This window comes from Leptosomus discolor, chromosome 8 (assembly GCF_034619465.1).
Source record: "Leptosomus discolor isolate bLepDis1 chromosome 8, bLepDis1.hap2, whole genome shotgun sequence".
In the NCBI taxonomy this organism is placed as follows: Eukaryota; Metazoa; Chordata; class Aves; order Leptosomiformes; family Leptosomidae; genus Leptosomus; species Leptosomus discolor.
The window spans coordinates 1557963-1575998 of NC_141398.1; the positions used below are offsets into that span (position 1 = coordinate 1557963).

Genomic DNA, 18036 nt, shown 5'->3' on the forward strand with positions numbered 1-18036 from the left:
AAGCACAAGACAATGGTGCCTTGCTGGGAGAGTTACTCACCAAAGGGAGCACTACCCGAGCATAAACATGCGTTCCTGGGGGACCTTGCCAGCCTCTGCGACACGTTCAATATAGAAAAACGTTTGTTGTCAGTATTATCCTGTGACATTTCACCCTTAATAGAAAGTGAGAAAACACTATCATTCTTTTCATTTTCTTGTTTTCTATTCACAAATAGGGTTTCTTTGCTCACCCCTTGCTGTAGCCAACGATATCTCTGAAGTTTTTCAAATCCCGGTGCAATAAGCTTATCCACTTCCTTCTCTGGGCTTTGTTCTCCAGTGAAGAATTTTGGTATGGGGAGGTTCCTCCAGCTCTTTCCTGTTCTGGGTGGGCTGGCACGTTTGGTCAGCAGCTCTCTTCTTCATTTTCCATTCTTGCTCTGATTACCAGTTGAAGTCAGCTTCCACACGTAGTGCAGAACCCCCAGCATTTCTGAGCTCCACGTTCACCGCTGTCTCGCTCAGCAGGAACGGACTTCGAATGATTACAAGAAACACACACTTTGCAACCCGTCACTGTCAAATAGAAGGCTCCAGGCATAGGATGAAGTTGTGTTTAAACCGCCTTCTGCTGTCTTCTGCGCTTCCAGAAGGTTTCAGTTCCGCGCGCATTTTCAGCATCTTATTTTTTGTGCTATAAGGTAATCGGTGATGGCTCTATTTTAAGTGTGTGCAAGAAATTTGCTGTTCTCTGTCCCATTCCAGCAGCAACGTTACCCATACTGCCAGTTGGAAGCTCAGGCTTAGAGATCTTAAGTTCACACTCCCTGACTGATCTCATTGCTCACACGTTGACCTCAGACTTGGCTTGAATCTGGAGTTGGAAACCAAGGAAAGGACTTGCATCTTGCTTCTGCAGACAGTTTAGGTTGGATGAGCTTAAGCCAAATGAAATTGCAAGCAGCCCACATTCTGGCACAGTTTAATTAAGAAACTAAAGATGTAAAGATCCAACCCAAACTCTGCCTGAGAAACTCTGGCCTTTTAGGCATATTTCCCAGTAACAAACTGTGCAGCCCAGGGTACAGGAACATGTGGATTTAAAGACGTCTGCTAATTTCTTACTGTTCTTAACAGGAGAGCCTGTTGTCATAGGTGCAAGCTGCCATAAATTAGAATGGTGTCACTAAATTATTGTGCTGAATATGTCATTAGTTCAAGGTTAGGTAAGCACAAAGGAAGCTGGCTGTAAAATATGGACAATAGAATCCTGTTCAGTTGAATCAGGCCCATAAACAACCTTACCATAAATCCTGCTTCACACAAGGTTTCTTAAAATTTTACCCACTAATTCCTTCTTTAATATCTGAACGTTTTTCAGCCTGTCCCAGTATGGCGGGGGACATAACCATATGGGTGTGCGTGTGTGTATACACACACACACATATTTATATATGTATATGTATATGTGAAACCACACTAAGAATGTTCAAGTGCTAAATTTGGCTTAGCCCTCGAAAAGGAATCTAGGCTTGAAAACTGTTTTTTTTTTTCTAACTTGCTGAAAAAGCTTTCAACTCCACGTCAAGAAACTCTGATTTATACACTTTTATATTGCCCTATCTCTCTCTCCAGAGAATTCTGTAAGATGGGAGCAGGAAGATTCGTCAAGAGATGACCCAGCCCACCCCTCTGCCTAATGGCAGGATTAGTCATGGTTCTCTCACTCTTCACGGGTTGTTACCTAACCTGCCCTTTGAGACCGCTAGCAAGGCTGGCTGAACCTTAACCAACCATTCACAATCCCCTCCCTGCTGTTTGCAATTTTCTTCCCTAGCAGCTAACCTGAATCTTTCTTTCAGAGTGCTGGACCATGACTTGTCCTATAGACATGGACAGCAGAGCTTTCCTTCCTCATTGTAAAAGCCTTTTATCATCTGGTATCATGGTCCTTCACAAAATCTTCTAGGTGACATTAAACAACTTTCAGTGTTTCCTCAGGTTTTCTAGAACTCTCTCACTGCTCTCCCTTCCAGGTGCTCTTCAGCTGGTATACTCTTTTGGAAATGCAAACAAGCTAAAGGCAGGTACAGAAGTTCATGAAGAACTAAACGATCTTTAATCCGTTATTAACAGCGGTAGTGTGGCGTTCTTCTGCTACACACTGTGTTTATGGTTATGTAGCTACACAATTTGTATTTTTCCATCAGGACTGAAGTGTGGATAAATCCTATGGGATATCTAGCAGAACTTGGAATCATACAGATCTTTAAAGTCAGTGAAATTAAGGATATCACAGTGACATTATCTGACCGACCAAGCATAAACTGAAATGAAGACTACAGGACAATTTTATTGGCTTATTTAGTTGTTCTGACTCTAGTAAGCACAATTCTGATTTTGTGTTTACCCGTTTTCTTTCTACTAATACCTAAGTGTATAACATATGCAACAATGATTCATCAGTCCAGTCATTTCATATCCATAGCTACTGACTGTAGCAAAGGGGGAAGCTCATCTATGTAATGGAAAACCTCTACAAATATTGAATTTATCCAAAAGTAAAAATAAAATATGAGATTAAAGTATATTCTTGAAATAATTTATTTGTTGTTTTTATGAGCCAACTCCTCTCCTAAACTTTCACAACAGAAAAATGCTGATACTAATGACTTTTTCTCTTCTGGAAACCCTTCCTCCTGCTTATTGATTAGCAATTGCTGAAACAGGTATATCCAGTACAGTCCGCTCTGAGATTATACCAAAACCCCCTTATCTGTTTAAAGATGGCAGAGATCAGTGGATATATAAATTCTGCCTTGTAAAACCTTCCCTGTCCAGTAAAAGACAGCTAGAAAAACCCAAGATGCAGAGCTGTCTTCAACACAGTGAATGAAAGCAAGTGAGAGGCACAAAGCTGCTCCAGTTGCCAAGAGAGGAGTAAATGGTAGTGCAGCCAGCCACAATGAATCCATATAGTAACTGGTAAGCCACGGGTAAGAGAGGAACTCATCCAGAATGCAAGACAAGAACTGTTGAAGTCATTGCAGCCCTCTCCTGTTTGTTAGGAAGGCCTGGCTTGCTGACTGTGGTGGGAGAGAAAGGAGAACGCTACCTCCTTCTGTCTGTAACTAAACCAAAGGAACCAAAGGTCTCATACAGAGGAATGCGGATTTACCTTGGCTCCATTTCCACAGTTCCCAGACGAGAAACGATGACCTTAGGGAGCCAGCAGTGTTCCCCTAGTAGTCTCTATATTAGGTATTTGAAATATATTGAAAATTAAAGTGATAAGATTACCTCCCACTCAAGAAAACACATTGCTTCTTTAAAAATATGAGCAAAATTAAAGATGAATTTAAGAAAATTACTTATGGCACAAAAAGCACATTAACGCTGCCCACATCATTATTTATAGAGAAAGAAGGTTATTTTGGCTGAGGTGACAAATTACTCTTCCATGGCAGAAGGGAAGAAATAGTTTACAAGTTCAAGCTGTAAAGTTATTAAACAAGATCTGACTGTACTAAGAAACGCAAGACATATTAGAAAAGTCAATTTCTTAAATTAAATGGCAAATCAGCAAGTGGATGAAGGACTGACCTTGGATCGGGGTGGTGCTCGGATGTACCATTTACAGTCTACTGCTTCAGTTTCAGAAGCCTTTCCTTCTTTGACAATTTGTACAGATTCCACAATTCCTTCAGGTCCTCCCATCTCAAACTCACAAACTGAATAACAAAATACCAGAAAAAATGAAACCTGAACAGCAAACAAAAATATTTTCTACAGCAGAGTGCAAAGGCCTCCAAGTTAAAAAAAAAAACAAACCAACATACCAACCTGGCAATGGTTTCAAAACGCCAAGGTCCTTAAAATCTGGATCTTGAAAATTGAGAAAGAGAAAATTAGTTTTTCAATATCTTGGCTATAATGTCAATGTGCTAAATTTTGACAATGCCTTTCAGTGATATAAATACACATATATTTCCTGGAAATGAGAAATGTTTCGAAACTATGGCAACACACTCATTATTAATGCAGAAATTATTGATCCTATCATACCAAGTTCTTTTTTTTTTTTTCTCTGTTATGAAATCCTGCTTTTCTCTGTGTCCCTCTTTCAGAAGACTGAGTTCAAAAGTATTTCTGCACACACTAGCAAGCAAGAACGTCACGCAGCTAACTACACAATATTTTAATACATCAGTCTAATGAAAGAGGATATATTTACAGATCCATTCAGAATCCTTTGGCCTATTTTGCATTTTGCAGCATAACACTCAACTTAACCAGAGAAATCTAAACTTCATTCTGTGTTTGTGTATAGTCTACCATCCCTACTGATAAAGAAAGAGGAGACACTTCCTTTGTTAGAAGAATCCATTTGGTCTTCCTGGAATAAATACCATAAGGATTTACCATGGAATTCATTGTGCTAACAAGGTAATAAGTATAATACACGTGCTATTTTCAATCAGATAAACATGATTATATTTACTGCCTGAGATGCTTTGTATCATGCTTTTATAGCCAGGTATAACACACAGATGAAATGAGCTTGGTCTCAGACCTATGCTTCAGCAGACAACTCTCCATAGACAAATCATCACTTCACAAAATTTGGCCCAGTGTGAAAATAGTGTCCAAACCCAGAAATGTGAAAGACGCTGAAGTATTTCAAAAGAAGATAATTTCTTCAGAACAGACTGGTCTTGTCTGGGAGATTTTTATCACTTGCGCTGCCTTTCTACCTAAAATAAATGTTTTGCATGGTTTTCCTCATTTTCAGGAGAAAAAAACCAAACCAAAACCAAAACCAAACCAAAAAAAAAACAAGAAAGAAAATCACTGGCCTCTACTTTTTTTTTTTTTTTTTTCTGGAAAGTTCATAGAATCACAGACTACCAGGCTGGAAGAGACCTCGGGGATCATCTGGTCCAACCTTTCTTGGCAAAAGCACGGTCTAGACACGATGGCCCAGCGCCCTGTCCAGCTGGATCTTAAAAGTATCCAATGTTGGGGAATCCACCACTTCCCTCGGGAGATTATGCCAAATTGTTCGCATTGCAAAAAATCTTCCTCTAGTGTCCCATCAAATCTCCCCAGGATTAACTTGTACCCATTACTCCTTGTCTTTTCCATGTGACTCCTTGTAGAAAGGCAGTTTCCATCTTCTTTGCAGCCAAGGCTATCATTAACCGAGATACTACAAAGCAGGTTTTCTTGGTTTGCGAGTAGCAAGCCCAGCAGCACCTCATTCCTGGTTGGCACATCCAACATTTGTATGAGGAATTCATCCCCTGCGCATTCCAGGAACTTCATGGATGACATGTGAGCTGCTCTATTGTTCTTCCAACAAATGTCTGGGCAGTTGAAGTCACTCATAAGAACCAGGTTCTGTTGACCTGAAGCTTGCTTATGTAACCCAAATATTGCTTCATTTGCCTTATGGTTTTGGTTTGGAGGTTGGTAGCAGATGCCTGCTGTAAGATCCCTCTTGGAGATGACTCCTATGATCTTGACCCAGAGGCACTTGACAGGGCTTCCACAGTGGCCATAGCTGACCTCTATACTTTCAAGGTTCTCCTCAACATAGAGCATGACTCCTCCTCCTCTTCTTCCCTGCCCGTCTTTGCAAAACAGGCTATAGGTATCCATCGCAATCCTCCAGTCATGTGAGTTATCCCACCACGTTTCAGTTATTCCTATGGTATCACAACTTTCTGACTGGACATGGAGCTCCAGTTTCTCCTGTTTGCTCCCCAGGCTGCATGCATCAGTGTACGTGCGCCTGAGGTGGTTGGTCTTCTGGTTCACATCTCGGGAGGCAGCTAAGGAGCATTTGTCACTGCTCTAGTTGGCATGGCTTATTCCCCAGCTGGTTGCAATGTCACGAGCGTTGCCACTTTGGACCCTGCCCCATGAGCCCTTCAGTTGATAGTATCTGGTCTTCTGAAACCAATGATAAACAAATATATACAAACACTCTGTATTAAGCTTCTCCTGAGCCACATACGTAGTGCCGAGGCCTCAAAAGGATTGCACAGGAGCAAAACCAAGGCAGAGTTTGAGCCATGTAGTCTACTCATGGAACTGACCTTATTGTTTCAGGATTGGGTCAGTGTAGAAAAAGCTATAAATAAAACAATGAAGAGAGAATTTGGAAGTAGGAATTGTACTGAATGAAAAAAAAAAAAAACCACCAAAACCCACCACCAAAACTGCTGTTGCCCTTGAGCTTTAGTCGAGCCAGGACGGTAAGAATCATAACGAAATAATATTCTGAAAAAGTCTAGTGCTTTATAAGCGAGATCAGCCATGTTAGCCTCAACAGTCGGAATGTGCTGTCTTCAAAAACTGGAGCTGTAAAATCTCTTTTTTAAACTGTTCCTCTGTAACCAGGCTTCCCAATTGCCTTTTACAGTTGCACATTATAAATCGCGAACTTAAGGGACTGCAAATACAACTCCGCAGGCAATTAGCCTTGATTGTTAGGCAGCTTTATAGATCAGCTGTTAGATATGATAACCAACCGCACTAAATGCAACTAATATCTCAGTTAATGTTCTCAGATGTTGACATCCAGCGCTGAAGCCAGACACTTAAAGGAAACCCACTTTGACTACTGCTTCAAACTAACATCCAACCGTGACTGATGTAGCCATTACATTTCTTCCTTTTGCTGAGTTTGCAAGGATCACTCTGACCTACTGAAAAAACTCCATCACATTCACAAAGTGCAGAGGAGAAAAGGAGAAAGAGGTCCTGACAGGATTTCTCCCATATGAGAGTTTTCATACAAAGGAGTGCTAGTTGCAAGAATCCACAACAAAGTGTAATCTAGACTTTGGACTTTGAGCCACAAAACAATTCTGAAAGCGTGTTCTCACTTGCTAACAATACAGTAACATTGGTAACAATCCACGTAGAAGTGCACAAGCTGTTAAAATTCTAGAAATACTGCAGATCTTGCTCAGTTTTGAAAAATAATCTTTTTGTAACCTTTCAACATCTCACGAGTGACAGCGAAATACAATCTATGACACCTGAGGTGATACATTACATTAAACATTAATAGTATACCAAGATTATTATAATAAAACAACAATCTGTAAATAAGGTATTATCAGAGATGCTGCAAATGCAACTGTGTTTAAGCATATTTACGCAGCAAATGTTTGGTTTTTAAATAGTCTGCCATTAAACAGATTACACTTTAGCAGCTCTTCTGTATGTAATTCAGTCAAACTGTTATTATCAGTCTGGCTGAGTCAGAACCCTTTTAATGATATCTAAACACTGCCTAGCTAGATCTTCCGATAGACAGATAGTCCCGATGAAAATCATGTTCCCATTAGGAAGATGTCCCAAGACAGGAAAAGTTTGCTGTGAAAATTAAGACTGATCACCTATAATGAGAGAGAGAAAACAGGAGGCAATAGCCCTTGAGGGGAATGCAATACATCTACATTTTTTAATGAGGATCTGCTTACCGGGGAAATGAAGTTTGTGAAAGGAAAACCAGGAATTTCCGTAAGAAACGTGGAGACTTGTAAAAGTTACATCAATAGAAAACCTTGCATCCAAAAGAAGTTCTGTGGCTCTCAGAACGTTCAACAGAATGAATACGCTCACTGCAATGGTCCCAGTTCTTTTGAAGAGCCACGTCTTTTTTTCAGCTGTTATGCTCAACAGAATATATGACTTCTGCTACTCCAAACCCTGTAGCTGACCGCCCATTACGACACCTTTCCAATACAAACCTCAGCATAGCGTTTGGACCTACTAACAATCCCCTGCTGCAGCCGACCGTGCCAGCTACGGCGCGTGGACTCTTGGCACCTTTTTGAAGGTAACTGCACCTCACATGAGAAACTCAAATGCCTCCTCCCGTTTCCCTGTGTGAACAGTTCACTGCCCGCGTTACAAGAGCTGTCTTGCACTGTCTGCAAATACTTTTCTCTTACAGCCTAGCAAAGCACCGGGTGGACTCGCGCTAAAGTGAGTAACTGTGTCAGAGAGCACTGGAAGGGAACTGAGCCGTGTTTGTAAAAACCACTGATTGCTTAGTCATCTGGCCGGGTAAGACACCAGAGAGTGATGAAGCAGACACAATACTCCAGAGAATACGGTCCTTAGAGTGCAGACGAGTGAAATAGCCACAGAGAAAAAGCCCTTCATTAGTTTACTGGATTTTTGAAAGTTATTGGATGCATTATGTTTCAGTGCTCTCCTGTAGCAAAGTCTTTGTATGACTCCAAAAACCAGCGTCACAGGACGTTTTTAAGATCTGTTCTATATCCAGAGCAGAAATCTGTTGGTGTTTTCCTGTTAGCAGTTTTTCTCCTCTATTCAAGACAGAGGAGTCTGAAGCAACAGTCTGATTTCCACTGGATTTACTCAACAGTTTTAATATCGATTCTAACAGAAGCAGGTTTAGGCCCACAATCTGAGCTGGATTTCGGAATTGATTTATTGAGTGTCACCCTGATTGACTGTCTCAGCCTCATACAGAGAATGAAAACTGGGTTTTGCACCACATTCACCACGAAAAGGCCACTGTGATTCGTTGAATCACACTTTGGAAAGGCAGTGTTGATTAGGTCCTTATGTCTACTTTATACAACATCCAACATCACCATTAACTGGCTGAAGAGACTGGGAAAAGGACAGCAAAGTGGGTGCTGATTAGAGATTGTCCAGTTCTTCCCTGATGTGGTAATATTTAGAATAAATGAGGTATCAGGACAGTTTTCGCTTTCAGCAGCAGCAGGTCAAACATGACGGTCAGTCACAGCGCTCCGGATTTTTAAGTATGGGTCAGCCGCTTACCCAACAATCAGGCAATAATTAAATTTCATTTGACCAGATCAAGTTTTTGACTGCCAAACAGCAGGATTTTTCCTATCTTGATCCGAAAGAGTCATTTAAAGCTCTTGCGAGGAGAGCACATACAGTTACAGAGATTCAAATTACCCAAATCTGATTTTTAAACTACAAAACCAGTATGCATATTATTAAAAAACCCCAAGCTATAAATTTATTTTGTGTAAGTTCAGTACGGACTTAGTTGTTGGCAGCAGTTAATAACCAACTGTCTAATCCACATAATGAAATCAGCATTAAAGAACAAAATATTTTTAATATAATTTTGTGCATTCTCTTTTAGTATTAGTTGTCACATAGAGTTGAGAAACGAGCTACGAGAAAGACAAGGAAGGGACAAAATCAAGCGAAAACGGGAAGTGGTATCACACAATCTTTTAACCCACATACTGCAACCAGCAGATTTGATAACATTGTCTCTTGAGCTTCAACTATCAGATAACATCTGGCAAATGATGTTTGTAAGTCCTGTTACACAACATCTTGTGGCTTCTCAGTGTCATCAAGGGGACGGGTATGTGACTAGAATAGCACATTTCACGCTGCCTGCTTCTGTCATGCTAGTACACATTTTTAATAATGGATGTGCCACGGACATCAGTTTATTTGAATCTGAATTCTCAGAAAATATTTGGCAATTCTGTTCTCATTCATCTTACTCATGGCTGAAGCAATCTTTCTTAACAGAAATTGCTGGACATTAGATGTAATCTTTGGACATCAAAGTATTCAAATAAACTTTCTGCATCTCTATTGTGTTATGATCTCTGAAGCAATATTTTAAAATGTTGATCAAAAGCATTTGCTTACTTATTTTCACAGTTTTGCAACGAATTTATTCCTTTCGATGGCATTCTCAATTGTTTGGTGGATCTCATCACCCAAAGCATTAAGAAAATATTTAAAGTCCATTTTAGGCTGTGTAGCCCAGACTAAAATGTTTTGTCTCTCTGAAGTTAAATTCTCCTCTGCAAATCTATTTGGGGAAGCACTAATGTCAGGCACTCATTTACCCAGTGAATTGCAGACAGTGCTGTGATCAGGTAAACAACGTGCGTTCAGCATCATCGAGAGGAGTCTTCAGAGCAAGAATAATTTGATCTCACAATTTCAAAAGATATGTGTGTACTTGAATGTTTGTGGTATTTGTTATATCACGCATTTTTAATAAGAAACAGAAAATGTCTCTCTTGAGAGTTGCTCTCTAGGGGCAGAAGTAATTTTGCTAAGAGCAACGTCACCCGATTTGATTACGAATGGTGAGCACCTTGTAACGAAAGGTTCTCGATTAGAGAGTGTGTCCACACGACTGCAAAGCACTCTCCCAGCAGGCTGGCTGTATCATGGCAGAGACTAAACCCAACCTGCCTGACCGTGCAGCCGACTTCATTGGTACAAACAGAAGTCTCATTCTTAAACCAGAGAAGAATTTGGTCTGTTTAGCTGATTCATTTTTCTGCATTGTATGGAGCTGTACATAACACTTTCAGGCATCAGATTAGACTAGTTAGATAAACAGTGGGCTGCAGAGAAGCTACTTCAGGAAAAAAATTTAAAACTTCAGGGAGACAAGAGGGGTTAAGGAATCTTGTAGTCTTCATTCAGCAATTATAAATGCAAGTTCTGAAATTAGTTTTAAATATTTTCCTATAGTAATAAAATAAAACTACCACATCGTTATTAATAGAATGTAATTTCTAGCAATACATTAGATTTTGGTTTTGTGGGCTAAAGGTGAAAGAAAAGGCAGAAAACACAAACATGAAGAACGTAATTGCAAGATAAAAAAGTGCCAAGTCCACAAAAAAATAATCTTCTTAAATTTGAATCTTCTTAAATCCAGTTCTTTTGCTCAAACAATTGTTTATTTCAACAGACGTCTCACCACCGAAATGTCTTAATGCTTGGTCCCAAATGAATTGAGAAAATAAATGAACAGAAAATGCAGGCGCTTTTAAATGTCTGCAGATTGCTGAATGAATGAATGACTGAAGTGATAAATAGTCAGAGGTGCCAACAACATACAGCACGGAAGACAGACACCATTCTTGGGAAGAGCTGCAGCTGAGCCAGCTCAGGCTCAAGAGTTTCTTCATTATTGGAAAGGCATTCGATAAAGGGAACAGCTCCTCGGCCCTGACTTCTGCTGAGCTCCAGAACGAGCTAGAGTGAGGAGATCAGATTTTGCAGAAAAAGCAAGATACTAAAGATCATGTTGGCTTTCCCCGGGTACCTCCTGTTTGTGGAGATTTTGTCTGGGAACTTAACTCCCAATTTTAGAGAAAAGAACAAATGATAACACAAAAAACCCACAGGCCTCTCTTCCTATCAATAAATAATTGTTCCCTTCAAAAATTTATCCTGAAGTACAGCTCCACTTTTATTTCAAAAAGCCCAGCTGGCAACAGCTGCACTACCACAAGTTTAAGTAGTGGGAATGTAGTAAAAATCTGCTGGAAACTTTAGTTTATGTTTAAAATTTAAAATCCAAGGAGTGGAATCAGTACTCATTGCAAGTGGTTGCAGAACTAGTATTACTTCATTTTACAACTTGTAGACCTGCTTCACAAACTGCATTGGACCAAAAAACTTATCTGAATGAATTCTGCTCTAAGCATGGTTAAAGAAAATTTTTACATACAGAAAGTAATTTAATTTATGGTGATTCTGGGATGATATTTTTTAAGGGGCAAGGATATGTAGAGGAATAATAGCACAGGAAGACAGACAAGTCACTAATCATGATGTTCTGACTCCAACAAAGCCTCAACTTACTATAACAGAACATGAAAACAAGTGAAAACTGGTAGTTAGTGAAGAAGTTGAGCCTACCCAAGGCTGTATCAGTGGGACATTAATCAAATAGACCAACACTGAATTGATAAACATCTACCACATAATTTGTGTAAACTTAGAAAACTAGCTTTTAATTCATGAAAAGATTTGAAGAGATAGTAGTTCAGGTCTCCAAAATAAACAAATATTTAATTTTGACTTAGTTCAAGAGATGAAAAGGTAGAGGACGCTACTTAAACGTACTTACCTTTAAGTAAGTACACAAGTCTGGAGGTTGCCCAGATTTAGGCACATGCTTAAATGTAGGCACGTGCTTAAATGCAGGCTTCCTGAAGTTCTTTGCTAAACTGGGACTAGATTTAGTGGCTTGTCAGTGCAGTATTTGAGTATGGTAAGCTTAAGCAACTGTACTTTGGAATTATCTTTGGGCATATCAGAAAGTAATTTCAAAGATTTTTGATGGATTACAGTGTTAAATTATAGTAGCTGTTGTTCTTATCTGGCCCAAGGACCTTAGTGAAATGAACAGGTTTTGCAGAGAAACAAATTAAAGATCCCCAGCATCTGGACTTGCCACAGTAAAAAACATGTGCAAATTGAACCCATCTACACATAGAACACAACACAAACAAAAACGACTTACTGGCTTTCCCAAACATAGGAAAAGTGTTACCTGTGCTAGCGGCATTCTGTGTGTAAAGATGAGTCCAAAGATTTGCAGGAATGAAAATGATGTGACAATTTTTTATTTCAAAGCTAACTAATAAAACACCTATCTACAAGATACAGTGTGAATTACGTTCTAGAAACAGCCCACAGGAGGCCAGCAAGTTCTGAAACTTAGGGATGTCAAGACGCTTACAGCGCCCTGTGTTTGGTGGCTGCACATTTTGTCAACCTTACCCTGTTGACCAGAAGGATATGTTACTTATGAACTTTTAAAGGAATATCTCTACATAATGTGAATTAATATTATAAGGAAAAAACCCCTTGAATCTATTCAGCATTCACAAAATTAAATAACACTGACCACAAGAAGGTGGCTCTTGCATGAACCCACTGTTACCATTACATACCTCTTCATTACAGATTTTCATATTGCAAAGTTTGGATTCTTTTATGGTTGGACTCAAAAAATTCAATTTCTCACTTTCTCAATTTGTCTTGCACATTTTTAGGATAATACACCTCTCTGTATACATAACCTCAGCTAACGTTACTGAGACGAGGTTTGTTCATAACTCCTTGGTGTGTGTTTAAGGTGAAGAAAGGCATAAATGGTAAAAAGAGAGCGAGTGAAAGAGAGAAAGGGCAAACACAGACAGGAGTAAGTCTGGGTGTTCAGAGGCTTGGTTCAAGCTCTTGATTCTCTACCAGGGTCGTGTCTAGCAATGCACACGTTGGCTAGAACTAGCCATACGGATGGCATCCAGCTCTCACGGAAATCTTTGTATTTCTGTTCCTCCCATGGAAAGGGCTATGCATGGTAACAGTTCTCTGAACCCACATGCAAAAGTCTATGCATGATGGTGTTTCTCTACCCCATGACAGCAGCATGGCATTAAAGATCGCAGGCTCTTTGATATCACACAGTAAGAGAGAAAGAGAAGACAGATCAAAGGCACAGACACTCTAATGGGCTAGCTAAAAGTTAATTTACAAAATAGTTAGGACAAAATTTCTATCAAAGTTGAAGGAAGCAGAATCTTACTTTGGGACCCGAGCACCAAAGCGGCTCAAACGGGGTATCTGAGATCAAAGAATGACACAGTCTGCACTTCTCAACAGACAGCAAGCCAACCAACGCTGGTCACAGCCATCGATATCGCAAACGATATATTTAGGTGACAACATACCGCTACCAGAACCACAAATATACAAAACATTATTCAATAACATTCACCTCAGCACTGGTAAGCAAAACAGACTCTCTGGATTGACCTCCTTGCAAAAAACATGAATACTACCCTCAGAAAACAAACCAAGGCTAAGCAGTCGATGAGTATACAGCACAAAGGCTGAGAGAGGATATATTTTGAATTTGACACGTTTACTAATTTAGTAGCCGTTGCATACTGCAAAAATACTCAATTCTAGGAACAGAGACATGCCTGACTTTTCCAAAGATTGTAGTGGGCAGAATCAGAGCTACTAATTATTGGGCAGGAACGCTTTTTATTAGCTACAGAGGACTGGGAGCTTTCTAACAAGGGCTTGTGTGCCTTTCTTTCAGGAGAATTAGCTAGAACTGCTATTCAAAGAGTAAAAGATCTGTTAAGGAAAGCTAAATACGTCAATAAAGATCCTTATTGCTGTTAGAATTGAGAAATACTTCATTAAATGAACAGATGATAACACAAAAATCAACAATCGCAGTTACTCGAACCTATGCAAACATCAAATTAACAAGACGGGTGACTGAAAACAGTGATATAAACACAGAAACAAGCGATATAAACACAGTTTTGTATCTAACATAGAAGCATCACTTTCTACACAGACAGCTAAAGAATGAGAGCACTTGCAACTCTGTGGCTAGAACAAAAACCAGTTTCTCGGCCTAACAGAAGGGCCACAGTCATGCTGATTAAACAAAAGCGCTGAGGTGATTATCAAGACTCAACGGCTCTACCCGTAACACCTCAGAAACCTGTAGATACAATACATAAAGGCGAAAATTCAACGGTTTAAGGAATGGATAAGTAAAGAAAAAGAATTCTTCAATGTCAGCAGAATCTGTGCAGACATCACACTGCCAAGGTCACCACGAGAAGCTGTGACAGGCAACAGAGCTGCCAGGATGAGGCCACAACGCGACCGGCCAGAAGTGCATCGTGGTAAGAGCTGCTAGAATCTCTGCCAGATAAGGAAGTCAGACAACCTGGAACAACTTTGAAGCATATTTAAAAACTCCTTACTCATTACAGGAGGCATTTTTTCCCAGAAGAAATAGGTGTTAACATGATTGAACGAGAGCTACCAAGTAAGATACTCCACATCAGGGTTTGGAGGTGCTATTCTGAGCGCGCGTACCAGTGAAAACTCTCCTTGTGAGCAAGTTGTTCCCAAACACTTATGGAAGATGGGTACCCAGGCTTTCCGTTCAGTACAAGTTCTGTAATATCTTCCCTGCTCTGCAGTTTCCAAATGCTTCACAAACATTACAGAGAAATCAATAATGCACAGGGAAAACAAACGCCCAGGGCTCACTGGTTATTTCCGCGTTTTGCAGGTGTTTAAAGCAAAGGGTAATCACTCCGTACCAGCCCCCAGGTTAAGCCAACCCAGTATAGTATTTGCATAAAGCCAAACGAGTATCCTTAGGGCAAAGAGCATAAGAAAAGGATCGTATTTAAGGGAAATCCCCTCCTGCCTCCAAGATTTAGTTTTAACTGTTCCGTAACAAGTAATAATATAAGCTATTTCGAGAATGATGACAATGGTCGTGTAAAAATGCAGCTTGACCTACAAATGTTGGTTTTCTAGTATTATTTTTGAATGCACATCTAAGCTTGCTAAAGGTTCCTCCCAGGTGCTTTCAAAAAGACTTTTTGGTCAGAGAAATGTGGTTCCTCTGTGAATAATATTTAGCAATGCAACACCATAATCACCTTTATTGGTGGGATCACCTGCATATCAAGAAAGGTATTTTCTGTGGAGGTAGAAAAGAATTATTTGCCCCTCTACTGCAGTGCAATATCCTAGTAAACCTCCTCTAGAAGTCTGTGTTCAACTTGTGGAACAGACACAGAGAAGAGGTTCTTGGAGAGAGCAGGGGTGGTACTGGTGGCAGGGGGACAAAGAGCCCATGGCACAAAAAGGCAGCACAAGGGTTTGGCTTGTGTAGACAAGCAGACAGACATTGTAAAAAAAGATGACTGCCATTTCTAAGCTCACGGCACAGTGCATGCAGTCCTGGTGAGAAAAGAGGTTTCAAAGCCAGTGAGTAACGTTGGTATAAGAAGGCAAAGACCTAAGCTGGCCACGAATCATTTTAGGTAAGAAATCAGAAGAACGTTCCTAACAATTTGGATCCTGGAACAGGTCTTCCACAACAATGGCTGCAGCAGAAAATACCCAAATAAAGTTAACCCTGAAGGTCTTTTAAGCTCTCTCAGTAGCGAGGTACGAATTTAAACATTTATGATACGAGTTGGAAGCTTGCTGCTTGCAGTCCCAGTGTGAGAGACAACACGGCCTGACTTGGGAAGCCCCTTCGCTCCCATGCTCACACGCAGTCAACACCAATGCAACTGTGATGTCCCTAGTCAATGCAGCTCTTGGGTTTTTTCTTTCTTCCAGTGTTAGAATATTTAAAACTGTATCTTATATTTCTGTTGCTCTCATTTTTACAGCAAAGCTCAACAGGGTGAGAACTTCAGTGTTCAACTTTTCTGCTGGTAAGAGATACTCCCAGCACACAGGGATTTCCAGACCAGGCAGTTCTGTAGCTGCCTTTAGGCTGTTGTAGAAAGAAAAATGTAAATATGTGGTAACAAGTGGTAATATGGGACCTGAGAATCCCATGAGATCTTTTTGATACCCATTTGCTCCACGTAAGGAATTATTTTTCACTTCAAATTTAAAATAAACATACTATCCCATTACAGATTCACATCTATGGTACTGAAATAATCTGGGCCTAATCCTACAGTTCCTCTAAGTTAATTGAATCTATAGAACAGCCCAACACAAATCACATTCCCTTGAAAAGACTGTATTTATGTAGTTGGTCATGATTTTCAACATGTAGATGCATCATCCTAGATGTTACGGTGAAATCCCTTCTTCATGAGAGCAGATGCCCTCACACATCATAAACAGCCGCCCAGTGCCTGGCTTTTGCACACTTGTATGAGCGCACGAATAGTTGATAACTCAAGGAAGCTGCTTATGACAACTGGAAGTGCTGAGGGCTGGAAATCGCAGTAAATAAAATAAATTCACTTTTTTTTCTTTTAAAAAAAATCAGAAGGTTCTGGCTTAAAAGTTTAAACAAAGTGTTGTAATGAGTAATTTCTCATCGTTTCAAACCAACTCTGACCCCAAAGGAAAAAGATCGACTCATCCAAAGTTGCACAGCTCTGAGATTTTTTTATTGTTTCTCAGAAAACTTCAATGGATTACGAGTTGGGGAAAAGTTGTTGTCACTGCCGATGTTAACCTTGAAGCAATCAACCCAAGTTCAGAAGAGAACGGGAAAATAAAAAGCAAAGGAGCAAGATCCCACAAGCATCCAGCTGCCCCAGATGCCTGGGACAGACCCCATCCTTACACACACACAAGGCAGAACACGGACATTAAAAGGCAAAACGATTTGACAATATCTTATCTAAGTTCTTTAGAGCTGTGACTGAATCTAACAAATTCACATTAAAATTTTCACCAGTCCTAAGATACGGAAAATCCCCAATCAGGAAGAGTTTGGCTTGGGTTTTTTTTGCCCCGGGATAAATGATGTCATTATTCTATTGCTCTGACATTCTGCAGCTACTTGTGCCACTGCAAGGGGGGTGTAAAAGTACCGTTATTCTGATTAGGCAGTGTTTTACACTCCACTTTTGGGGAAGTAAGAGTACAAAGCTTGCTTTCTTTTCCCGTTATCAGGCAGCTGAACAGAAAATGTTACTGACTGACCTTTCTATTAATGGGGCTAAATAAAAACACAGATGGCTTCTGCTAAGTGAAGGAACTGAAAGCAATGTGCTGTCTTAAGCCACTGGCCTGCAAAATCAGGGACCAGGATAAACAGAGATCTGATTATTCTAGCTGAGTAAGAAAGCTCAAATAAACATATCCCCTCTCTCTCTCTGATTCCTTGTCTACCCTAAAAAACTGTCTCATTTTGAAGAATGGTTGTCAACAGTAAGTCCCCTTGAAGTAACACTTGAATTTTTCTACACAAAACAATGATTCAACATCATTTCAGAAAATGCTCTTGAGACATAACTTTTTAGGAAAAACGAGGGTAACACATTGAGTCCAAGGGCCCAGAGATGTAAAATGAAATTTCAGACATTGGCCTTTCAATGGCCAAAAGAATGACAAGAAAAAAAGAGCAAGAAAGAATGATCATATGACTCATCTCGTGTGTCTTTCCCTAGCCAATCATATTTGCACTCAAAACGAATCAGAACAACCTGAAAATATTGTAGTCTGATATGCTATTTCTTTTGTAGATGAGATTTGCAAAAAACCCCAACAAAATACGTTTATGAAGGTTTCATAGGTTCAGATAGTTCCATTTAGAAATGCTCACAGTTAATGAGCATTTATCAATAAAAAGTAAGATTAAAATAATATATAAAGAGTAAATATGTTTTGTTTTCCTTATAAACTCTCATGTATACAAGAGGGTTGAAAATTTAC

The 18036-nt window shown here is 39.9% G+C and overlaps 1 protein-coding gene across 1 annotated transcript in view; it reads right to left on the minus strand.

The window, feature by feature from the left end:
* Nucleotides 1–18036, minus strand: part of NETO1 (neuropilin and tolloid like 1) — a 55708-nt gene that overhangs the window by 20522 nt on the left and 17150 nt on the right. The window contains exons 5-6 of the mRNA XM_086469222.1: nucleotides 3826–3867; nucleotides 3586–3713 (exon numbers count right to left, since the gene is read on the minus strand). Of these exons, the coding sequence (XP_086325348.1) occupies nucleotides 3586–3713; nucleotides 3826–3867 (170 nt within the window). The remainder of the gene's footprint in view (nucleotides 1–3585; nucleotides 3714–3825; nucleotides 3868–18036) is intronic.